Source organism: Panthera onca, chromosome B1 (assembly GCF_046562875.1).
Source record: "Panthera onca isolate mPanOnc1 chromosome B1, mPanOnc1 haplotype 2, whole genome shotgun sequence".
NCBI classification, from domain to species: domain Eukaryota; kingdom Metazoa; phylum Chordata; class Mammalia; order Carnivora; family Felidae; genus Panthera; species Panthera onca.
In genome coordinates, this window is record NC_138342.1 from 90,468,291 (window position 1) to 90,494,300 (window position 26,010).

General features: G+C 40.8%; 1 protein-coding gene across 1 annotated transcript in view; it reads left to right on the plus strand.

Moving 5' to 3' along the window:
• The window catches only part of LOC144616152 (uncharacterized), a 41,586-nt gene extending 15,928 nt beyond the window's left edge, over window positions 1–25,658 (plus strand). The window contains exons 4-7 of the mRNA XM_078445826.2: window positions 8,150–8,286; window positions 14,924–15,103; window positions 23,432–23,473; window positions 25,397–25,658. Coding sequence (XP_078301952.2) covers window positions 8,150–8,286; window positions 14,924–15,103; window positions 23,432–23,473; window positions 25,397–25,426 — 389 coding nt within the window. The 3' untranslated portion in view covers window positions 25,427–25,658. The remainder of the gene's footprint in view (window positions 1–8,149; window positions 8,287–14,923; window positions 15,104–23,431; window positions 23,474–25,396) is intronic.
• Window positions 25,659–26,010: the final 352 nt, after the last annotated feature.

Sequence of the window (26,010 nt, forward strand, 5' to 3'; positions counted from 1 at the left end):
CCAGGCGCCCCCTTCCTGTCCTTTTCTAATGATGTATATAAATGATGTGCTGAACCCATTCCAGTTAAATTCCCTGATGACCACTAAGAACAAAGCTTGTTTTCACTTGAGTCAAATTACTTGTTCCCTCCACAGCATTTAACACTGCTGATCCTTCTTGAACATCTGTCCTGCCTTACTGACTGTGACACCACTCTCCTTTCTCCCCTTCTAGGTCTCCTCCTTCTCCATTTCTTTATAAAGGCTCCCATGCCTGCTTGTTTCTTTTTCTTTTTAAAAAATTTTTTAATGATTATTTATTTTGAGACAGAGAGAGAGGGGGAGAGGCAGACAGAGGGGGAGATAGAGGATCCATAATGGGCTTTGCACTGACAGCAGAGAGCCTGATACGGGGCTTGAACTCATGAGCTGTGAGATTATGACCTGAGCCAACATTGGACATTTAATGGACTGAGCCATCCAGGTGCCCCGACTGCTTGTTTCTTAAATACAGGCCTTCCTCTGGTTGTTCCTGACAATCTCACCATCACACGAAATTTACTCCAAATCCCTCACCTCAACCCCAGATCCAGGACATCCTGGACATTCCTGGCTGTCCCATGGCCACATCAACTCATCATGTCCAAAATTATACTCCTACTTTCCTCCCACAAACCCATGTTTCTTCTGTATTTCCAAACTCATCAATTTAAGCCCAAATCAAGGTGTTATCCTTGACTCCTCCCTCTTAGTCACCCTTGGATTGATGAGAACCTAAGTGCCCTCCTCTCCACCCCTTGTTGCTGCCAGCCCTGTCCCTGGCTCTTACCCTCTCCGAAAGAACTGTCCCAGTCTCTTGGGGAGTCTCCCAGCCTTTAGCTACCCCATCTACTACCTTATACCCAAAGTGATTTTTTGGTACAGAAACTGATCATGACACTTTTTTGCTTAAAACACTTAAGTGAAAAGCCCAGGTCTATGATAAAACACTAAAGTGTTACCTCTACAGAATGAGGGTAGAGCATGTATTTTTTATTCTATGCACTTTTTTTACTACTTGGTTTTTCTTTAACAATGAACATATTTTTTCCCCAATTAGCACAAATAAAGATAAAGATTTTCAAGAGAAAAACATGTTCAAGGAACACCTCCTGTTGCTTACAGCAGGGGACTAAAAAGTCGTTGAGCTCCCTGTTTGACTCTCCCTAAGGCTTTTGTTTCCTACACCATAGTCGTATGCTCTATGACCCAGGTTTATACAGTAGGCTCCAGGCATTCTGAATTACGTGCAGCTTTCCAGGCGTTCGGTCATGTGGTTTCCTCCACCAGCAACGCCTTTCTAGTCTTCACCACTTGCCCTGTGCCTGAATGTCCTTCAGGACTCAGGTTGTGTCACCTCTTCCGTGAAGGACTCCAGGCCACTCCCCCCAGAAGACTACAGAGGTAGCAGAGAGTTGGTTCCTCCCTGGAGTTGATATTCCAGCAGTGGGAAGCAAACATGCAGATACAGAAAAACAGCTTGGTGAGGTGTGTGCAACAGTGGGCAGGCCTGCCAGCACATGGTGCATTTAAAGGATACGTGAAACTCTGTTTGCAAAGTGTATTTGCAAATACAAAGTTGTAATCATATTATGTCTACACCTAGCGCTGTAGCACTTACAGATAAATGGGAACCACACTTGGTCAGGTTGCTAATGGGAAGTTGAAGGCTTCCTGCTGAACAAACAATGTTACTTTTCGCTATTGAGGATTTGGGCCACACGGTACTTTGATCTAAAAATTTTAGTAGATAAAGAATGAATATTTATTGTTTTTACGAGCATTGTTTTGTATAAAACAAATTTGGGGGAGTGGAAAGGAATAAATATTTGGGACAGCAAACATTTAAATGCCAGCAGTTAATTTACTTTCTTACCTTGATTTACAATGGTAACATTTGGGTGGGAGCTGAAAAGAAGGAACACTCTTTTGTTCTTGTTTTATTTAGAATTTCCAAAGTCTAAAGAATGTTTTTATTGCAAGTACATAAAATAATGAAAAAAACAAACAAACAAACCCCAAGGATTTAGATGCCATTAGAGAAGCTTAACCTTAGGGTGTTAAATGGGCAAAGGATACTCTAGCAGGTTTCTTTTGGATCTTTTCCTATTTTTTTTTTCTTTTTAAATACCTTCTAACTTCAAATTTGTTTTTCTAAGGAAAAGGGGGGAAAAGGAGTGTTAAAAGGGGGGGGGGGAAACAGTTAAAAGAAACTAGAACTCCAGGTGAGTAGACCCAGGACCCCACAAAGTGAGTGAGCAGACCCGGCTGATGGTGGGTGGATTGAGGTGAAGGACACAGTAGGTGTCTCATAGGCTAGAGGATTTTATTTGGATGACCCGGATAGCTCATCTAATACAGCATGGACGTCTCTGTCCTTTGCCTGCACAGATCCAGCCTGCATGACTAAACAACCACCAGCTCCAGAGTCTTAGAAACCTAAAATCCTAAAATCACATTTAGAGCTGGTGTGCTGTTTAACAAGGGTCATCTAGAGGGAAAGCAACTGATAGGCTCAGGAGGTACTGATGCTGGCTCTTAATGTTTCAAACATACCATTTGCCTTGATCAGATGTTATTTTCGGGAAAGAAAATAGTCTTGTCTCTGGGACTCTGCGACACTAGAAATTGTTCTGAGCTTTAAAACTACTCCAAAGTTTCATAATCTCCACAAGCGTTCAAAGGGCAGAAAAACCCCACAGCTTGTGTTTTTCCGGGCCTATTATTTTATTTCGAATTTGATTTTCTTTCTGTTTTACTTGTTTTACATCGTGATCACAAGCAAAATGGTGCAGCTATGGCAATGCTTATAGAATTCGTGTGTCCTGCTCGGGGCCTAGTGCTGTGGGCGGTGTGGGTGTCGGTGTCGCACACTCGAGAGCAAGGAGGAAGGTGACATCAAAGAGCTTGAAGACTGAGCACATTTACTTTTCTGATTCAAATTACTTTGTTTGGAAAAGAGTAAACACAATTACCTTAACAACTGAGCTGGGAGGCTTTGAGGGTTTAACACAACCTTGTTTTCCTAGGGAGAGGGTGGGGACTGCTGAGGATGGGGGAGAGGGGCCTCAAGAACCAGGTGGTTTTATTTGTTTTCACTTTCTTCTCCGAAATGCGTTTGAGTAGTAACAGGGCATTTGATTTTCTTATAAAATTGACTTTGCTTATTTTCCTTATTTAGAATGGAATTAACGTTCATTATAAAATAATTAGGCCAATGGAGAAAGCCCACAAAATTCTGTCACCGAGCCTCTTCCTATATTTGTACCCTCAGCCAACAGTTCCCCTGCACATATCCATGTAGCAACACCAGCCCCGCCCCACCCCCACCATGATTGCATGTTATTCATTGTTTCATTGTTTCCTTTTTTTCCATAGTGGATCCCAGAGGGCTTTCACCCCCAGCTCCTGTAGAGCATCTGTGGAGTAGTATTCCACTACATGGGTGTTAACCTAGTTTATTTAACCTGTCTTCCTCTGGTAATTTCTAAGATTTGCTACCAAAATATTGGTATTTTGCTACCAATACCAACACGGCCATTAATATTCTTGTAGTTGTGGGATCCTGCAAATGGGACAGTGTGCCTGGAGGGTGAATAGCTAGAACTGGAATTGCTGGGTCAGGAGGTATGAGCATTGGTGGTCTTGTTTGGAATTGTGTTGCTTGCCTCCAGAAACAATCATACCAATTTATACTCATGCCAGCCATGGATGAGAATGCCTGTTTCCTCACATCTTTGGGAAAACAGTGTGATGTCAAATTTCTGGGTCTTTTCCAGTTTGGAAGGCAAAATTGTGCCTTAGTGTGTAGTTTAATGTGTACTTACCTTGTTAGTAAGGGTGAACGTCTTTGCTTAAGTTTAAAGAGCTGTTTGTATTTCTTATTTTGTAAACTGTACTTTTCCTATCCTTTGTCCACTTTTCTATTGGGTTTTATTCTTTTTCTTATTGATTTCTTATAGATCTTTATGTATTAATAATGCTAGTCTTTTTTTCTGAGATATGAATCACAAACATATTTACCAGTTCACTGTTTGTATTTTATTTAGTCTCCTCACTCCTCACCCTGTGCAGAAAGTTTTTATTTTTATGTAGTCAAATATCCAGTCTTTATCTTTTATGACTGAAAGGTTTTATTTTATACAAGAGGCTTTTCTCAAAATAGGTTATTTTTAAAAATCCTTCTAGGTTTTCCTCTATTTGCATATGAATTCATATTTGATACATCTGGGAACTTATTTTTGGTGGGGCGTATGAAGTAGAAAACCAGCCTTACTGATATTTTCCACATGGCCACCTGTTTGCCTCAATACCATTTATTGAACAATATCTTTTCATTAATGTTCTAAAAAATTAGTGCTGTATATTAAATTACCTCGAGAATTTGTCTTTTATGAACATTCTGTTTTATTCCATTGATTAGTTTGAAGAGTCATGCACTAGTACCACTTTGTTGTGTTGTGTTTTTTTTTGTTTTTTTTTTTTTTATATGAAATTTATTGTCAAATTGGTTTCCATACAACTCCCAATGCTCATCCCAACAGGTGCCCTCCTCAATACCCATCTCCCACCCTCCCCTCCCTCCCATCCCCCATCAGTACCACTTTGTTTACAAACTATAGCTTTATGATGTATTTTAAAACCCGCCTCGCTCTGGCATGCTCTCCTATGACCTTTCCCCCCAGATTTTCGTGGCTATTCTTGCTTGCTTACGGACATTGAAACCAGCTTATCCACTTGTCCCACAAAAATTATTAATTTTTTTGTTGGAAACACGTCACGTTTACAGATTGCCATAGGGAGAACTGAATTTTAGGATGTTAAGTCTTTGACCAAGAACACGGTATTTTTTGCTATTTTCTTCAAGTCTTCCTTTGTGTCTAGTAGCAGATTCTTTTAATACTCACTCCAGTAAAGGGAATGTCTGCTAATGAAGTACTAGCAAGAGAGTAAGCTCCCCAGACAGTTTCTCAGAAAAAGCAAGCTTTGGGCTTAACTGATGCATATTTCTAGTCTTTGAGAATCACCTTTTTCTTTATTAAATATACTTTCAATAATTTTGCATCTGTGTGACCATATTAATAACCAAATTAATAATTTGCAAAATTGTCCTGCATGGTTTTTCTGTTTCGATATGATAAGAGGCCAGCAAGATGAGTTCCTGGTTTCTAACATTGTGCTGTCTTCTCTTTCTCTCTTATTTTTACATTTAAATTTTACTTAGTTTTTTTTAATTAAAAAATTTTAAAATATTTATTTGATTTGGGGAGAGAGAGAGATAGAGACAGGGTGCGAGTGGGGGAGGGGCAGAGAGAGAGGGAGACACAAAATCTGAAGCAGGCTCCAGGCTCTGAGCTGTCAGTACTGAGCCTGATACAGGGCTTGAACTCACGAACTGCGAGATCATGACCTGAGCCGAAGCTGGACGCTTAACCAACTGAGCCACCCAGGCTCCCCTTAGGTTTTTTTAAACTGATTTTTTTAGTTTGAAATGATTTTAGATACCCAGAAGAATTCCAAAGATAGTGTAATGTTCCTGTGTTTCCTTCTCCCAGTTTGTCCTACTGTTAATATTTTAAATAACCATTGGGCATTTGTCAAAACTGAGGAGTTAACGTTGGTATGTTACTTTTAACTAAACTTAAGTCTCATGAGTTTTCCCATTCATGGCATTTTTTCTTTTGTTCCAGAATCAAGTCAGGAGACTACACTGCACTTAGTATTGTTCTTTGATTAACCTTGCTCTTTATAGCCTCTAGGGTTAACCATGTAGGTTCTTGTCAGGGCTGGAGGAAAACCCTAATGACCACAGAATCAGATCATTTGATCACATGATACAGCTTTTCTGCCCCAAATGTGCTTTCCTGTATTTTCATGGTTTCACTAATTTAAACACAGTGTGTATTATGTTTGTGTGTGTACAATATAAAGACAAACTAACATTTCTTTATGTTCTTCTAATGATTTTCCTTCAAACACTGTTGACAAGGTTGTCATGTATTGTGGTAAAAGTATTGTTTGTTAAATCAACAAATGGATTCTTCTTCATACTGTCCACATTTGCCTAATCTATAAAGATAAGCAGTATGGTTTGGGTTAGTGATTAAAAACAAGGGTCTTGAAAATCTGTGTTCAAACCTAACTCAGATATTACTAGCTATGTAATCTTGGGCAAGTTACTTAATGTCTCTGAGCTTCAGTTTCATCCCCTGTAGAATGGAATGATCATAGAAACTTCTAGAGATAATGCACACAGAGCTCTTAGTGCAATAGAAATTTCTAATAAAAGATAGTTTTTACATATGGGCCATCTCTCATCCTCCCTGTTTTCAAATAGGCTTTATATACAACATATCCTTCAGGATCACAGCTTGGAATTTAGCAGTATAATTTTTTTTTTTTTTAAGTTTTTTTTTTTTTTTTTTTTGAGACAGAGACAGAGCATGAACAGGGAAGGGTCAGAGAGAGGGAGACACAGAATCTGAAACAGGCTCCAGGCTCCGAGCTGTCAGCACAGAGCCTGACGCGGGGCTCGAACTCACAGACCGCGAGATCACGACCTGAGCCGAAGTCGGCCGCTCAACCGACTGAGCCACCCAGGCGCCCCAGCAGTATAATTTTTTATGCTGCGAAGGAACAGGTCTGGGGAGAGGTTTCAGTAATAAGAGTTTTGGCAAGTACCAATACCATGCACTATTCCAGTCTCCCCTCTTTATATTCATTGGTATTTTATTCTGGACTCAATACGTTTTCCCAAAGTGTGTTAGTGGATGAATGGGTTCAGATACACATGGAGGTTGGAGGAGTGTGGAGCAGGAAGAATCTCTTCCCTTCTCTCAGGTAGCTCTGTGTGTAGCTATGGTGTTTGAGTCTAGGTGGGGATTGCCAAGAGACTGGGTGGCCCCACTTGGGACAGAGCTCTCAAGCCTGATTTTGGGTGAATCTCTGGCCGGTTGTTTGAGGTTGTGGTTGTGGGGGTCCTGAGGGAGTTTCCATTAAGGGTAACTTTGGGTCCTTCTGGATGCCAAAGGGAAATTTTCTAGTTTACCTGGAAGCATTCAAAAAAGGCTAGACAGCAGGAGTGGAAGGCAGGGGTGAGCTCCTTGGTCTGCTCTACAGACCATCCTGGGCTAGAGGGAGAGATTCTAGTTTAGGGTGTTTCTGGGAGATTTATTGTAATTAATATTTTTCAGTCAATGCTATTATCTCTGCAAAACTGGACACATTTCACAATATGGAAATAAGTATTCTTGGCTTTACATATAAAGGCCTTCCATCTGAGCTCACATATTTCTTTACCTGGAGGTAATGCTAATACTTTCTTCTTTAAAAAAAATTTTTTTTTCTATTGTGCTTTTAGATCCTGTGTGTGTATATTTATATCTATTTGTATGTATATTATTATATACAATAATATAGTATTATTTCAGGTTCTGAATGGAAAATTCTTTATGAGGAAGTAGAACATTAAGTTACAAAGTTGCTCTCTTTTCTAATGATGTTTCCTTGATAATGTTTGGAAACATCTCATAGATAATGCATAGTCCCCCCTCAAGCCTATTTAGCAATAAAATAATCCCCAAACCCAGTAATAAATAATCCACATGCTTACAGCACTCTTGCAGATATACATATTGTTGTTTCAGGATCCAGGACATGAGGAGAGAGAAGGTTGATTTTTGGTATATTATGTCATTGTAGAGTAGACTGACAAATTTTTTCTTTGCTATGGTATATTTATTTATTTGTTTATTTATTTTTTTAAACGTTTATTTATTTTTGAGACAGAGAGAGACAGAGCATGAATGGGGGGTCAGAGAGAGAGGGAGACACAGAATCCGAAACAGGCTCCAGGCTCTGAGCTGTCAGCACAGAGCCCGACGCGGGGCTTAAACTCACAGACCGCGAGATCGTGACCTGAGCCGAAGTCGGACCCCTAACCGACTGAGCCACCCAGGCGCCCCTTTATGGTATATTTAATACAGGATACTGCTTTACATTTTTACAACTTCTTTACAAAGCTGATGTATGGATCTTTACATCTTTGACTATGAATGTAAATTATCACTACAGTAAAGGGAAGAAGTCTAACATATACTTTTCTCACACTGCTTTCTTTTTCTTCTTCCAGGAAAACCAATTCGGCTATTAAGGGAACCTCTCAACAGAGCAGAGGAGGAGAAGGCAAGGTTTCAGAAAGAAGAGCTGTTTACCATCAAAGCAAACTGGGTTCCACACAGACATAGCGTATCATACACAAAGACTAAGGTAAATGCTCCATGGTTTTTACAAGTAATTTACTGTGCTTATATAAATGTACTAGAGCCTCTAGAATTCTTACTGATCATATCACTTGTTTTTCTATTGTTAAAAAAAAAAGCCAAATAATCAAATATCATTTAAAAAGTCAGTTGTCTGGATTACCCCTCCCAACTCCCCCCCAACCCCCCCCATCCAGTAACCTGATGCTTCTGTTGTGTCGACATCTGTATATCTGAGAACAGTGATGTGTTGCTTGTGATAAGTGCCAATTTAGTGATACTATATAATGAAAATGTACTAGCCTTTCATTTATCAAAGTGCCTTTCTCTGCTCAGTTTTAAAAAAACAGAAATTTTACTTAGAGTTACATATTTCTTGGGTTAATTCATATTTTATAAATATGTGAAATTATAAATTCATTCTATCTGTAGCATGTGTGGACCCTGAAGCTTATGGCAGTGCTGTTATCTATTGCAGGGATGCAAACACGCTCTTTGATGTGTTATTCTTGGGGACTAGAGAGGATAAAGATGGAATACTCATTGGGCCCCATTCTCCAGATGGCCTGAAAATGTAGCAGTGGGTTATATGCATTTCCACAGAGCAGGGTCATGATTCTCTAATCTGTACCATGTTATAGATAACAGGACACTCCAGGGAGTAGCAGCTCCAGCCATTCTTGCTGTATGTCCTTCTAGGATGTGGCACCACGACGTCACCAGTCCACAAATAGCCCTTCCTGCACAGGCGTTTCAGTAAACTGTCTCTGCATCCACTGTGTGGAATGAAGTACATGACCCAGGAAACATGCCTTTTGTGAATAACAAAAATAACAATCACATACAATGCCAGCTTTATTTCTATTATCTGACAATCCTCACAACAACCCTCTAAGATAGGTTTTTTAGTATCCCTGATTTACCGATGAGGAAACTGAGGTAGAGAGGGGTTACCCATATAACTCTATTAGTCTCTGGCCCCAACTTGTGTTGCTTTAATGGATGCGGGCTGATTCTTGGCGTTGAGATTCTTTTTTTATTTTTTATTTTTTTGGTTTTTCTCCCTTAGGACTTTATTCTCTGATTTATTCATTCTATTTTTTAGTCAGCAAATACGTGTTGAGAGATACTATGGACGAAGCACTGGGTTCGTCCTATACCTGTCTTGTTCATGCTGAGCATACAGTCATGAACAAGACAGGTATAGCAGTAGCCCCATAAAGCTTCCACTCTGAGGGGTGCCTGGCTGGCTCAGTTCGTAGAGTGTGTAACTCCTGATTTTGGGGTTGAGTTTTGAGCCCCATGTTGGGTGAAGAGATGACTTAAAAAAATAAAATCTTTAAAAAAAAAAAAAGCTTACACTCTGTTGAGAAAGGCAGGCATTCAACAGAGAATCACAATAGACTGCAATGCTGGTTGGGGAAACCCTAGGTGCTGCAGGAGAGCACTATTAGAGCAAAGCCAGCGCATCTAATCTGGTCTACGTGTCAGAGTCATTTCTCAGCAGTGGGGTGGGATTTAGCCAACGAAGAGAAAAGAGAAAATGGCTGTCGGCAGAGGGAACTCCAAGGGGGAGGCAGGTAGGAGGTCTGTGAGATAAAGAGAACATGCTGTTTGAGGAGCTGAAAAACTAAGGTCAAGTCTGGAGTTGGAGGGAAAATGGGAATGATCAGATGGAGAGGGGTACTGGGGTAGAGGTTGGAGGGCTTGCCGTGCCATTTTGAATTTGCACTTTAAACTCAAAGAGATGCCTTTAAAGGGATAATCAGGAAAGTGATGTGATTTAATGCACACCTTCAAAAAGATCAATCTGCTGCCCTGTGGAGAAGTGGAGGCAAAAGGGGGGCTGGTAAGACCAGAGGGTGGCCTTTCCAGTCATTCCCTAACCATCCCCTAACCACCCCCCCAACCATCAGGATACTTCTTTTGTAACCCACAGGGATGCTAACAAATCCTCTCCTTGGTCAGCAAATACTCAGCAGGGTAAGATACGTTCCAGGTGCCTACATTCCACCAAAGGCCAGTGAAGACAAATACGCTGGATTTATGCAGCTGGGTGAGAATGACCTACGTAAGCTTCCAGCAGCTTGTGTGCTCACCTGAGGAGAGCTGGGAAGCAAAAGAACCCAAGACAAGGCCGTTGGATGTTAGATCACTATTAGTTCATTCCGTTGACGTGCATCAATTCAATAAACGTGTTGGCACTCAAATTTTTGTCCAGTTAATGAGAGCTTTCTAGAATGCTTTTCAGGTGCCATTGTAGGCCTTGATGTAGATTATCTCACTTATTCTTCATCATGGCCCTCTGAAGCTAATAGTCACTTATTCTCCAGCTTCTAGTTCAGAAAGCTGAGGCAAAGAGAGTCTGAATTACTTGCCTAGGGCACATAACTAGTAAGAGAAAAGGAGCCAGAATTCTACTACTTGATCATATGAATAAATGAATGAGCAAATACCTGTGCCTCCTCTCATTTGCCTCTAATAACACGTGAGAATGCTCACCTGATTGTGAACTTTCAATCACAAGACTGATTGAAAGACACTGGGTCATCTCTACTGTCTTCATGTAGATTTAGCAACCATGTAGGGCCCACTCAGTCTGCCATCTGTGGCTCTGACCCTAGAATGGGGAAAGGAAAATGCAACCAACTACTGAGCTTTCTATATTGTGGGGAGCATGTTACATTTGGTTAGCCAATTAAAACAAGTTTCTAATAAAGAGTTTCTCTAGGGAAAACAAGTATGTAAAAAAGATTACACAAATTTTTAAGGAGTTTACAGTTAAGTTGAAGCACACATATACCCACAAAAGATAACAACATACTCAAAAGCAACCAGGATCCTATTATGACATTTGCTTGCCTTAGCCACTTTTGCCTTTGTGGATCCCTTCCTTCATTTAAAAGTAACTAAGATTAGAAGCACCTGGGTGGCTCAGTCGGTTGAGCATCTGACTCTTGATTTCGGCTCAGGTCATGATCTCATGGTTCATGGGTTCAAGCCCCACCTTAGGCTCCATGCTGTCAGTGCAGAGCCTGCTCTGGATTCTTCTCTCTCCCTCTCTCTCTGCCCCTCCCCCACTCACTTGCTCAGTCTCTCTCTCAAAATAAATATATAAACTTAAAAAATACATAAAAAGTGACTGAGATTAGGAGCACCTGTGTGGCTCAGTTGGCTGAGCGTCTCTGATTCAGGTCACGATCTTGTGGCTCATGGGTTCGAGCCCCACGTCTGGTTTTGCTGATAGCTCAGAGCCTGGAGCCTGCTTCAGATTCTGTGTCTCCCTCTCTCTCTGCCTCTCCCCTGCTCATATTCTGTCTCTCTCTCTCTCTGTCGAAAATAAACATTAAAAAATTTTTAAATAAAATTATATGAATTTTACAAATACAGGGTACAAAGATGAATACAGATTGGATTCATTATTATATCTTCATTATTATTTTCTTTTTTCTTCTATTTTTGAAAGAAATTAACATTAAAACATTTTTTGAGAGCCTGTAGGTACTATGCTGTTGTACCTAATGGATAAGTTTCCTTTTCCAAATAAATGATGCAGTGAGGGGAAAAAAAAAAAAAAAAAAAAAAAACCAGAAGAAAAAGAGATTGTTTTGATCTGAACTATGACTCTAGGGGATTCAAAGTTAGCCAAGAAGATGATGCTAAGTGGTCAGTTTCCAGGATGAGGCAAAGATGGAATGGGCAGCTGAATAAAGTCCAGAGTGTAGTGGGAAGGAAGGGGGACAGGTGCACAGTGAGAGAGACCAGAGATTCCCTTTTATCTGATGCCAGCTGTGGAGATTGGGAAGAGATTGCTAAAAGACACTGTGCAGGGTGAGACAGAGACCAATATGGGCCAGTGTGGGTAGGGAAGGGCATGGGTAAAGGTGGGATGCTGGCCAGAACCCTTAGCCAGGGCATAAAGCAGGGAATCCTGGGGTAATGCTCAAGTACAGCGACGAGACTGTGCAAGGCAATCGGAAAGGCACATGGAGCAGAGTGATATAGTGATACCATGAAGTGATCATTCTCTGTTGATGGTAATTTTATTTTTGTGCTCCTTCCTGTATTGCAGGGCCTACTGATCATCAACACCTAATAGCTAGAGTTCTGGATGTGAATGAATTAGGTTATACCAATTCGGTGTATCTTGTGAGACTTAAATTCATACCTAAGTTGGGAGAAGCATGGACTTTGACACAATTTTGCAAAAGCAAAAACCTTCATGCCTAAACCCAGTTGAAGCCTGCACTTATGTCATATCTGCTACGCTAATCACACAGCTGAGCCCAGAATCAAAGAGGGTGAGGCAGATCACTCCCAAGTTACTTGACAAAGGGCACCAATGCAGAGAAGAGTGAAGAACTAGGGCTATGAAGTTGATACGATACAGGGAGTAACGTGATACAATCCCCATAATTAAAAGGACCACTTCAGTAGCTGTGTGGATCACGGGGAGCAAGACGGGAGTAAGAGACAACAGGGAGGAGGCTATGGCAATAGTCCAGGGTGGAAATGATGGTAGGTTGCAGTAGGGTAATAGTGGAGGTGGTGAGAACAGGTTGAGTTCTGGATATACCTTGAAGGTAGACTTGACAGGACTTCTGATGACTTAGATGTATGATACAAAGGTAGACAAGAATAAAAGATGACTTCTGGGTTGTTGGCCCAAGCAAGTGGATGTCACTTCCTTTGAGGCTCCAATAGTCCAAGATATGATCCATTCATTGGAGGGTGATTACGTGAGTGGGTTCCTTTGTGATAATCCATGGAGTTGTACATGCCATGCATTTATATCCATGACTTTCTGTATGCATGTTACCTCTCATTTAAAAAGCCAGGGAAATATTGGTAGAAAGAGGCTCAGTAAACACTGGAAATTAGCCCCCCTATTTCCTTGAACTCATTTGCCTTGGCTCATAAATTCCTCAAATATCTGTTGCATTCAGTTCGGACCTCTTGCCTGGATAATTGCAATCAAACTAACTTATTCCACTGCCTTTGGTCCCCTGTCCATCCTCACACTGCAGCAGAAAAATCCTTATAAAATAATACAACCACAGCTCTTTCCTGCCAAAAGTTTCTTCCCAGTACAGTAAATGTCAAACTCTAGTACTTATGATGTAAACCCTTTCAGCTCAGGCTTCTCCATATCCATACCTAGTCTTTCACTGCTCTCTCCTTCCCACTCTGTGTTCTGGCCATCGCAGCTGTTTGCAGTTTACTCAACACCTTGGCCTTGTGCCTTCTTCTGTCTGCAGCGTCCTGCTTGCTTTGTGGGCCTGGGTAAGACCCTACTCAATTGCCTGCCCCCACTGTGAGGCCTTCCCAGTGTTCCTAGGCAAAACCTCACCCCTCCTTTGTGCCAGCACCTGGCCTTACACTTCCCTCCATGTATTAGGGCAAGTAGCATTTTGGGTTATAATTATTTTGTATTCGTGTTACAATTATTTTTTAAGGCATAGTTTATTTTCTTTTTTCTATTAAAGAGAACTGAATAAAGTGAGAGAGCTAGCCATTTAGGGATGGCCTGTATGAAAAGGTAATAGAAAGAAGGAAAAGACACCCCAAATCTTGCTATTTCAAAAACCTTTCCTTTTATTTTTTCCTTTCAGTCTTTTTCAATGCTTGTTTTTATTTTTTAATTTTTTAGTTTTATTTTTGAGAGAGACAGAGAGAGAGGAAGCTTGAGAGGGGCAGAGAGTGAGGGAGACAGAAGATCCAAAGCAGGATCCATGCTGTCAGTGCAGAGCCCAATGTGGGGCTTGAAATCACAAACCATGAGATCATGGAGCTGAAGTGTGATGCTTAACTGACTGACCCACTCAAGAGCCCCCGTGCTTATTTATAAAATATAGTTGGAAACACACAATATAAATTCTGTCTTGCTTTTTCATGTAATTTTGTAATGATTTTCTCTTGATATTTAGAACTATTTCAGGGGCACATGGGTGGCTCAGTTGGTTAAGCATCAGTCGTTAAGCATCGTGGGTTCGAGCCCCGTGTCGGGCTCTGTGCTGACACCTCAGAGCCTGGAGCCTGCTTCTGAATCTGTGCTTCCCTCTCTTTCTGCTCCTCCCCCACTTGTGCTCTCTCTTCTCTCAAAAATAAACATTTAAAAAAATATTTCATATGTTTTTGTAGAAAACCTATTTCTACGTCGTTTCTTAACACCTATACTTCTTCATGGTGTATTTTGTTTACATGTGTTATTTTCCCATCAACTTATTGGTTTAGTGTTTTTTATTGATTTGTATAAGATTTTCTTATATCAAAAATATTACCCATTTTCAGTTAAAAAATATCATTTAGGATTGAATTAGTCTGCAATTGACAGAAAACCAGGTATATTAGTTTTCCTCTCTCCTCTCCCCAGCTTTATTGAGGAATAATTGTCAAACAAAATTGTGTATGTTTAAAGTATAGAACATGATGATATGATACATGTATACATTGTGAAATCATTACCACAATTGAGTTAATTAACATATTTGTTGCCTCACATAGTTGCCTTTTTTTGGATGAGAATGCTTAAGATCTACTCTCTTAGCAAATTTCAAATATACATGGCTGTATTGGTTTTCTATTGCTGTTGTAACAAATTACCAAGCTTGATGGCTTAAACGAAACAAACTTACTCTTAACAGTTCTGGAGGTCGGAGGTCCAAAATGAGTCTCACTGGGCTAAAATCCAGGAGTTGGCAGGGCTGTGTTCCCTTCTGGAGGCTCTACGGGGGAGAATCTGTTTCCTCGCCTTGTCCAGCTTCCAGAGGCCGCCTGCGTGCCTTGGCTGGTGGCCCCTGTCTTCGTCTTTGCAGCGGGCAGAGGTGAGTGGTCGTTCTCACATATAATTCCTCCCACCTCTGCTTCTACCATCACATCTTCTTTAGCTCTGATCTCTCTTTTGCTTCCGTTTCCGCTTTTAAAAACTCTTGTGATTACACCAGGCCCACCTGGATAATTCAGACTACTCTCCCCGCTTTAAGGTTAGCAGAGTAGCAACTTTAATTCCATCTGCACCCTTAATTCCTCTTTGTTGTGTAACATGGCCCAGCTACAGGTTTAAGGAATTAGGATGTGGACATCTTTTTTTGGGGGGCGGGGCGGGTGTTATTATATGCCCCACCAGGCACCTCAGTAAGTAGTTACCTGTTTTATGCAAAAATAAGTCTATCCAGGACTAGTAGGACAATTTAATTAAACCATCAGGTAATCAGGTTTTCCCCGTCTTTTTGCTATATCATCCTTAGTGTATGGATCTGTGACCTGGTGCTTCTTGCCTCGTGTTTGCCAGATGGCTGCTGAACCTCCAGGCATTTCTTCCATGCTCCAAAAAGAAAAAAGGTGGCAGTGTGAAGGAACAAAAGATGAAAGGGCAGGCCAGCTGAGAATATGTCTTAGGTCAGATTCCCCAGAAGCAGGCCTTGGCCCGTTCTTGTGTTAGTGACTTACGTAGGAAGTATTTCTGGGAGAAATTGATGAGTAGAGTAAGGGAAACAGCATAGAGAAGAAGATAAAGCCACGCAAGGGAGTGCTGCAGCCCCATCTTGGACTCTAAGCATAAATCAGGCAGGTTGGTGTCCTCTCAAAGCCAAGTAGCTCCCACCTTCAGACCCCCACCCCAGGCAAGGGGGAAGGATGGGGAGGTGAACACCCAGGCCCTTCTGACATCTAGGCAAAGATACTCTAGTAGCTCAAAGGTCGTTGAAGAAAGTAACAGGTGTGAGCTGTCAGGATCAGAACCTCCAGAAACAAGAATGTTGTCACACACAGCAGATAAAGGGTTTCTGAGGGGAACTGGGAAGAGCACCAAGCATTTGCTACAGTGTGTCTTTTTTGTGAAGTTTCGCTGGATGCCTTCTTCAACAGTCTCCAATACTTTTCTTCTTTCCTAACTTACCACATAGCCACCCCTTGCTGCAAAGATGTCTAAGACAGGATTATTAATTGGATACCTTGCTCCTTTGGCAACACTGGAGTTCTGTTAGCAAGTAAATAGGAAAGAATGGACACCGGGTAGGCAATCATCAGAGTCTGCTAAAATATAATTCTCATTTTCTTTACTTTTTATTAAACAGAGGATTAAATATTTTACGTAGTCGATATTTTCTTCTGTAATTTCATCCACTATTGTAAAATTAATCAATCTATATCATATCTGTATTTTCTAATTTATAAAAATGTTTAGTTCTTTATAATTTATTTTGGTAAATGATTTCAAGTGGTGCTACAGATGATTACCCATACATCCATATAAACTTGCTGTGTGTGTGTGTGTGTGTGTGTGTGTGTGTGTGTGTGTGTGTGTGTGTTTTATGGCCATGCATGTATTCCACTCCACTGGTCTGTTTGTATATCCCTTCTTCAGTGCCACATTTTAAACCACAATGTGATTTTATAACATATTTGTTACGCTTATTTATTTATTTATTTTAAGGGGGGGCACCTGGGTGGCTCAGTTGGTTGGGCATCTGACTTCAACTCAGATTGTGATCTCAGGGTTCGTAGGTTCGAGCCCCGCATCGGGCTCTGTGCTGACAGCTCAGAGCCTGGAGCCTGCTTCAGATTCTGTGTCTCCTTTCTGTCTCTGCCCCTCCCCTGCTCATGCTCTTTCTCTGTCTCTCAAAAATAAATTAAAAAAATTAAAAGTGAAAAAAGAAAAAAAAGAGAGAGCAAGGAAGATCGAGCGAGATTCAATTAGATGACGATTAGACTCCCATCCAGGTGTAACACTTTGTCATCCTGAGAGTTATGTAGCTCTCTGAAGTAGATTCCACTTGGCTGACCCTGTTGAGCCTAGCTAGTAGTGGCTGGTCTCAACATGAATCAATAGATGCTCTTATATAAGAGGTGGGGTGAGAGAACACTTCTAGAAATCCATGGCTTCTAGTCTTCCTACTGGTACGCTTTTCTACTTCCAACCACCTGGGATAGCTTCCTTCCTAGGGCACCCAAACTAACTTTTCTAAATCAAAAATAGAGGAAAGCAACAACTTGAATCATTAAATAATAAAAGTATTTAATAAATAACTATAACTATTAACATATATTTAATTAATAAACTAAACTTCGACTTGTGCTTGGCACATAATAAACACAACATAGTTACTATAGTGTTTTTCACGCAACGTGTCCCCTAAATGCCACTCAGTGACTTTATCTGGTAATTTCCCAAAGGAGCTTTCCATCAAACACTGAAGAAAAGACTTGCCATATAGGGCTTATTGAGAGGGGACATGTCAAATTTCAAGTTGACAGTTGAGCCTTATTATTCATGGATTTTGCAATTGTGAATTCACCTACTTGTTAAAATTTATTTGTACCCCCTGCCCCCAATAGATATTGGGCATGGGTGGAATGGTGAAAACTTTGAGTTGCCCAACACACATTTCTCAGCTGTGGTTGAACAATCCGGCACTGTATTCTTATTTCTGTTTGCACATGATAAACAAGTATCCTTTTTGTGGTCAATTTAATCTGCTTTTTGTATTTTTGTGCTTTTTGTTGGTATTTTTGCTGTGTAAAATGGCCCCAAGAACAATACTGAGTTGCTGTCTGTGTGCAAGAGGCTGTGACCCTGCCTTATGGAGAAACTTCCTCCAGTAGATAAGCTTCATTCAGACACGAGTTGAAGTGCTGTTGGCTGTGAGTTCAATGTTAATGAACCAACGGTATGTGTTAAATAAGATGTCTTTAAAGAGAAACACATACAAAATAAGGTTTTGTATTGATTTCTTGACAAAAATGTTGTAACAAGAAGCTCATAGGAGCTTAACCCTATATTTCCCCCTGGGAACACTGGTTCAGTGTTTGCTAATTCAGTGGTTGTGGTGACTGTACAGAACATAACTACCATGAGTAACAAGAATCAAGTGTATTTTCCAAAGGGATATGGGGCTGCTTATGATTTTTAACCTTTTTAAAAAATGTTTATTTATTTATTTTTGAGAGAGAGAGAGAGAGAGAGAGAGAGAGAGAGCACACACATGTACATGCACAGGCATGAGCAGGGGAGGGGCAGAGAGAGAGGGAGACAGAGAATCCCAAGCCGTCTTGCACTGTCAACACAGAGCCTGACGTGGGGCTCTATCTCACAAACTGGGAGATCATGACCTGAGCCGAAATCAAGAGTGGGACGATCAACCAACTGAGCCACCCAGGTACCCTAACCCCCTTTTTTTTTTTAAGAGAGAGAGCAAGCAGTGTACGCATGCAAGTGGGGAAGGGGCAGAGGGAGAAGGAGAGAGAGAATCTCAAACAGGTTCACACCCAGTGCAGAGTCCAAGCAGGGGCTCAATCGCGTGACTGTGAGATCATGACCTGAGTCCATATCCAGAGTTGGTCGCTTAACCGATTGAGCCACCCAGGCGCCACTTTTTTTTTTTTTTTTTAATGTAGTCTCCATGCTCAACATGGGGCTTGAAAACTCATAACCCTGAGATCACGAGCCATGGACTCTATTAACTGAGTCAGCCAGGCACTCGTGATTTTTTAACCTTGAGTGTTCCTATGTCACCTCCTGTTCCCCAAAGATGGGACTCCCTGTATCTTATTCGGGCATGACACAAGAAGCATTTATAATACCTGTGACACCCACTCACAGTGCCCTCCTGTTGAAGTCATTTAGACCCCATTAGTTATGAATTTTCGTTATTTTCTTTAACACCATATATTGTATGTTCAGTTTTGTCATTAAAAAAAAAACAAAAACTGATTGCGGTGCCTGGTCTCAGTTGGGAGAACATACGACTGTTGATCTCGAGGTTGCGGGTTTGAGCCCCACATTGGGTGTAAGGATTACTAAAAAAATAAAATAAAATAAAATAAAATAAAATAAAATAAAATAACATAAACAAACTTATAAAAAACTGGTTTGTTTTGAGAAGCACTGAATATTGGTTTTAAGTAGGAAGAGAAAATTGCACCCTGATTAATGGTGTTGTAGATTCCTCAGTGACTCAGGAAAGCATTTTCTTAATGAATAGGCATCATTAAGTTCTACCATGTATCAAGCACTGCACTAAGCACTTTATATACATTATTTTATTGTATCCTCACAACAATGCTGCAAAGTCATCTTATTGTCTTCATTTTGTCAGTGAGTATAGATCAGGGAGCTGGATTCAAATCCAAGTCTATTTGACCTAAAGTTCAGGTCTTTCTACTTGAGTGTTCACCATAGGCACTACTTGGTCATATTACCTGTCCTTCCTTACAGGTGCTGGATAAAACCCATTAGGAGAACATGAGTCAAGTTTACTCATCCAGACTGAATATGTCACATTCACACCTTCTTGACCCAAAGTAAAGCAAACAAATGAAGAGAGCATGAGACATCTTCCACAAATTTAACCCATGCTTCAGTACTTTAACCAAAAGAGAGAAGTGTACACGGGGGAAAAGGAAAGACATACACCAAGCCATCTGCCTTTATAATACATTAATAATAAATACAAACAAATATTTGTGTTATATCTACATGTCATTAGCTGTGAAAAAAGCACACAATTCCAGAAGTGGCACCTTTAGCTCTAGCATGCAGTGACAATGAAACAGTAGTTGCTATGCCAAACAAATAAAATAGATCTCTCTACCAATGCTTTCAGGGTAATGGTAATTAAATAGATTTTTGGTCAGTCCTGTCCTATATCCTGCACTAAGTTGATTAACCTGTTTAATGAGTATATGAGAATGACCAAAGCTGACCTCACATCAAAGAGCCCCATTGTTGCTGTTAGCTGACCTGAATTTTAATTGTGCACTAGGTTCTTTAATTGCACCACAGATGTGCTAGAGAATAGAGCAGGTACTTTAAGCGGCAGTGGGTTTCTTTTCCCAGATGTGTTTGATTGCTCCAAACATGCAATATCAGATGCTATTTTGCATATCCAGGCTCTGAACACTCCCCCTCTTTGCAAAGACTCACAGTTTAACAGTTGTTTTTTGATATAGTTGGCAGTAGTGATCAGTTTTATTTATATGGGAAAACTTACCTTTGTGTATTACTAAACATCACAAAGAAATTTAGGAAAAAAAAGTCTATAAATAAATCAGCTGTGAATAAATTAGAATCAGTCTTCAGGACTCCTTTAAGGCCTCAAGCCTCAGTCTTCAGCCTCCAAGAGGATTGTTAGAGGCAGATGTGGCTTCCTCAGTGTGCTGTCACCAAGGGCCAGCTGTTATTTCAAGCTGCAAGTACCAGACCATAGAAAAAGGAAGTTAGTTCTTACGTGATAACACTCATTTTTTAAAAACCCTTTAACATGTGCTGTAGTCCTCTTTCCAATTTCTCTTTAACTTGTTTTGGTAAGCAAGTTGAACAGGGTATTTTAGCTATCCACCTGCAAAAAGATGATGACACTTTGAACTCATGCTTCATTGTGGCACTTTCAAAAAATTCAAACAGAGGTCATAAACCTCTGCTGCTTAAGACTTAAAAAAAATAAGGTGGCTTAAAATCTTTTTGTGACAAGACGTTTTTTGGGGGGGGGGTGGGGGTGGATAGGGAGAGGGCATAGATAAATAAGGATAAATAAAGCAACTTCTGCTTTATTCCTGGGGTAGAAAGTGGACCCACTGAGTGGGAAGGGGCTCACATGACGTCTGTCATCCACTCTGCGGCTCATCAGCTGTGACAGATCCCAGATGTAGATGTGAAATGGCACCCAGTCCAGGATGAGTGAGAGGCATGTAAACAGTGGAAATGGCAGTGGGGATGGAGGCAATGTATGGGACCAGCAGGAGACCCCAGGGTGTGTCTGTCTCTAATTGACCAAGTAGCTTGCACAGTCCTGCAGTCTTGGATTCTCAGGCTGCCTTCTTTTAGTGCTTTTCTTCTCCTGCTGCCTGCCTTGCTCATTCAGCTTCTTGTCTAGACACTAACTCTGGGGCATTCATTTAACTTCTTTGGGCCTCGATTTCTGCAACTACATACTATATACTACATTATCTCCCAAGTTTGTTCCATGATGCTGTTTTGTGGTTGTCTTAGCAGAGTATTTGACTGAATGATTAGACTTATTTCCCCTTTCTTTTTTTGAGGTATCTTTAGATTTTATTTCATGTCCTTCCACAGCAAAAAAAAACCCCACAAACAAACAAACTAAATAAACAAACAACAACAACAAAAAAACACCCACAGGGGCGCCTGAGTGGCTCAGTTGGTCAGGTCATGATTCCAGGGTTGTGGGATTGAGTCCCACATCAGGCTTTGTGCTGAGTGGGGAGCCTACTTGGGATTCTTTCTTTCTCTGTCTCTCTCTCTCCATATATGTATGTATGTATGTATATATATATATATGTGTGTGTGTGTGTGTGTGTGTGTGTGTGTGTGTATGTGTGTGTGTATATGTGTGTGTATATCTATATCTATATATCTATCTATCTATATATCTATATCTATATCTATATCTATATCTATATCTATATCTATATCATCTATATCTATATCTATATATATCTTTGCCCCTCTCTCCTGGGAGAGGCTTTCTCCCTCTCTCTCAAAATAAATAAATTATATATATATCTATATATCTATATCTCCACAGTCTATTGGTCATAGGTGGTTTTTTATAGCTAAGACAAAGTTGTTGGATTCCGGATAGTCAGAAGATGATGTTGGGGTTTCCCCCTAGAATTGTGATTAGTTCTAAAGAGAAGTATCTATATCCGTACAGGCTGGTACATTATCACAGTCAGAGAGGGGCCATATAAGGAAAGTCAGGAAAGGTGAGGGCCAGCAAGGGTGTTGGTGTCATTGGCAAGATCCCATTAGTGGTGATTTGCTCCCCAAACAGAAAGCATTAGATTACTTTATTGTTTGGGGAAGATTGCTAACACATCAGCAGGACCCCTCCTTCACACAGTAAGTCAGCAGGAGGCTAAGGAATTTTTGTTCTTCAGGTGTGTCTGGTTGCAATTAATCCCATGTCTAAGTGGGCACTATTATGTTTCTTCACTGTGTTGACTGGTATACTCCACAGTGAAACCTTCTGTAGATGTTGAGGACAGAAGCAGAGGCTCAGAAGCACAGTTCTGGAAAAGCAGGATCCAAAGCACTTTCCTTAGAGTTGCTCAGGTGAGGAACAGCCCTGGAGGTGGTGAGGGGAGCAGGGGAGGTGAAGGAGGGAGTACAGAGGTTGGAGGGGTGGAGGAGAAGGAGAGCCCACCGAGACTAGTATGATACAGGTCCCTCTTTGGAAGCAAATCTTCCGGAAATGCTCTGCCTGTAAATATTCTTTCTTCATCATCAGAAATCTTGTTTCCTTGCTTTGTGCTCTTTTTTTCAAGTACCATGTCTAAGCCCCTTCTGATTCACATTTTGGTTCCAATCAAGTTAGAGGTGAGGAGGCAGCATCAGGGTTATGCTAAGGTGTCTGGATGTTGGTCCTGTGTTTCCTCACACCCTGTGCAGAGAAGACCCAATCATTCCCTCTAGGAGATCCACTAAAACCTGAGGAACTTATGGTAAAGGGCGGGGGAGGAGGTGAAGTCTGACCTTACCCAGAACGAAAATTCAGGAAAAGGATGCCTAGACCTGCTCTGTGAGGAGGAAAGAGTGTAACTTCTGTGGGCAGGAGCATGTGGAGATGTACCATCAGACTCACAAAACATCAGTTCTAGAATCACACTCAGATTTTGCACATCTGCGAAATTATTATTATACTGTAATAATTGTTGGTTAAACAGACAAAGAAAGATTTTACCCAAGCTATCATGGTTCATTATTTTCTCCCATTTGGAAGAGATGGCTCAAGTTGTGGCGGATTTGTGAGTCCTCTTAGGCAACAGGCTTTGGAATTAATTTCTTCCCCCAAAGGGTTCATTTTGGCTTTGGTTCCAGTCACACTTACTATCTGTGTGAACTCAGTCAAGTTTCTTGATTTCTTTGAGCCTCAAATTCCTGACCTGTGACCTGCACATAATAACATTAGCTATAGGGAATGGCTGCTTTGAAGACCCCATAGGAAGTGTCTTTGTGAATGTACATTATAAATTACTATATACATTTTAATCTTTTGCTTCAGCCATAGCAAATATATAAAGACTATTATGCACTTTTTTTTTTTTTTTTTTTTGGTATTAGCCTCGTTCTAAGTTCCATTTACTGTCCTTATTTTTGTTTTTTTTTTTATTTCTTTCCACTTCCAATGTAGAGATCTGCTGAATATATAAACTGTTTTGGGGGAAAAGACAGGGTATGTATAAATAAATAAATTTAAATTATAATTTTGTTAGCGGATTGCTAAAAGAATCAGAAAGATATGCTAATATGTCAACCTTCCCCACCTTACCACCAACGTAACATTAGCCCTGCTAGCTTATGTGAACCTCCATCATTGACTTACAGTATGCCAGGTGCCATCTGTGGCACTTTACTTGTCATAACTTTCTAGGGGAGGTGATACTGATCAGTGTTTAGCTGATTGACCAAATCAGTTATGTTGCTCACCTTATATGGCACAGGAGCGGACAGATTTTTGACTTTAGGCCATGTACCGTCCAGGGCTACCAGCTTGGTGCTACCATAGGCTGTCTTCTTGCGGAGACATCTCCCAGTTCATACACCTGGAAATGGTAGGAAAAATCCATTCATTCATTCCATAAACAGGTAATGAGCCTCTACTATGCACCAGCTACTATGGCAGGCACCCCGGGGAATGTAGGAATGCATGATGGATGGTCCCTACCCTCTGGGAGTACTTAGGCCAGTGGAGAAGCAATTATATAGGTAACTAAGTAGCTTGATGAAGTAGGGAGGTATGGCAGAGTGCTTGAGTGCACAGTCCCTGGAGCTGGCCTGCTCTGTCATCTACCAGTTGAGTGGCCTTGGACATGAACCTCTCAGTGCCTCAGTGTCCTATCTATGTCTACAGAGTGTTAATAATAATGGTCGTGGTGAGGTTTACTTAAATCAACACATGTAAAACATGTAGAACAGTGCCTGGCACCACAGAAAGCCCTTGATAAAGGATGATGATGGTGATGATGATGGTGGGTGCGGTGGTGATAAGAGGTCCAATGTGGAAGGCATGTCAGTTATCCAGGAGGCTGGGAAGGGCATGCAGAACCAGTCTTGTTGGCAGAGGAGAAGGAGCTCCCTCCAGGTGGAGGGTTCGGCACTATGGGCACAGTTAAGGTAGAGAGAAGGATGTTCTATGTTCTCAGAATTTTTTTAGTCAAGCAGGAACAGCTCTCAACTCCTGAATTCTGAGCTTGATGCTAGAGTGGAGACAAACGTGGCATGTTTCCATCTCAAGACCATTTTGTTTGTTACCATGGCTGGTAACAAACAAATTTACTGGGCTGGATAAATATGGTTTGTAAGCAAATACATGCTTTTGTCAAATAGACATGGTCAGTGCCTACAGAGGCAGGAAGGTTGATAGCAAGAAGAACTTGTCTTGTTAATTCCAGGTTGGGGAACATCTTGTTAGGAAAATGAACAAATCTGAACGAAGGTTGATGGTGTGGTCTGAGTTTAGCAAATTATTTCTTAGTCCTTTGCTTTCTTTAAAAAAAAATGAAAAGTCATGGGCAGGTTCATGACCCACAAGCAAATGATATCAATGTTGAGCACAAACCCCAACCCCCCCAAATCCCTGGCATTTTTTTTTATCCTTCTTATTCCTAGAAATGTTCCTTTAAAAAAATGAGGGACATGAATTGCTATGAGTCTCCAAAAGGACAGAAATTACTAAAAATAAAACAAATGACAGGTAGTGAGAAAAAGCCCCACCTAACTATAGCTGGTACATAAATAAGCCCACTTATATATAATTCAGTGTATTCTGTTAGAAAACATTGAATTCCCAAACAGAATAATCAGTTTAAAATTAATGTGGTTTATTAACAATTAAAAGTGATAACACAAGCTGAAGAAATTGGAGGTGAAATGTTGAGTTTCCTTTGATAGGTAGAGTAATTACAAAGTGTGCTTTTGAAGTTCAAGAAGACAGCCTTAGGACACAACATTTTTAAAGTAAAAATTGGCTTGCCCTCTGTTCAAGTGATTTATTTTGCACTAAGCAATGGGTGTGAGACATGATGTGATTTAAAATTTCATCCCTTGATGGAACTGCTTGAGGGTGACATGATTTTTTTCTTTTTTCTTTTCTCAGCCTGCTCAGCCTATGAAGTTTCCTATCTAAAAGTTAATCTTCTGAAATTCCTTAGGAATTTAAGGAAACCTAATCTTTTGGTGTGTCAACAAAAGGGCCTGAGTATATTGCTTTCCCTCTGACATTCAGGAGCCTCAGAGTGCCCGAGTGGCCCCTAGCAGGAGCTGGTGCTTACCATGGCCAAGCAAATCCAGCCATTCTTGTTTGGTTGCCTATTAAGTAATTACCTTCGGGAAACTTCACCTCTGCCATTAAAAATTCTCTTTCTTGGGGCGCCTGGGTGGCGCAGTCGGTTAAGCGTCCGACTTCAGCCAGGTCACGATCTCGCGGTCTGTGAGTTCGAGCCCCGCGTCAGGCTCTGGGCTGATGGCTCGGAGCCTGGAGCCTGTTTCCGATTCTGTGTCTCCCTCTCTCTCTGCCCCTCCCCCGTTCATGCTCTGTCTCTCTCTGTCCCAAAAATAAATAAAAAACGTTGAAAAAAAATTAAAAAAAAAAAATTCTCTTTCTCTCTTAAGAGAGCTTGAAAGATGTGGGGGTGAATTGAGGAGGGGAGGCGTAATATCCTTGAAGAGGAAAGTTAAAAGGAACTGGGATCTGGTTAAAATAGAAGTTTA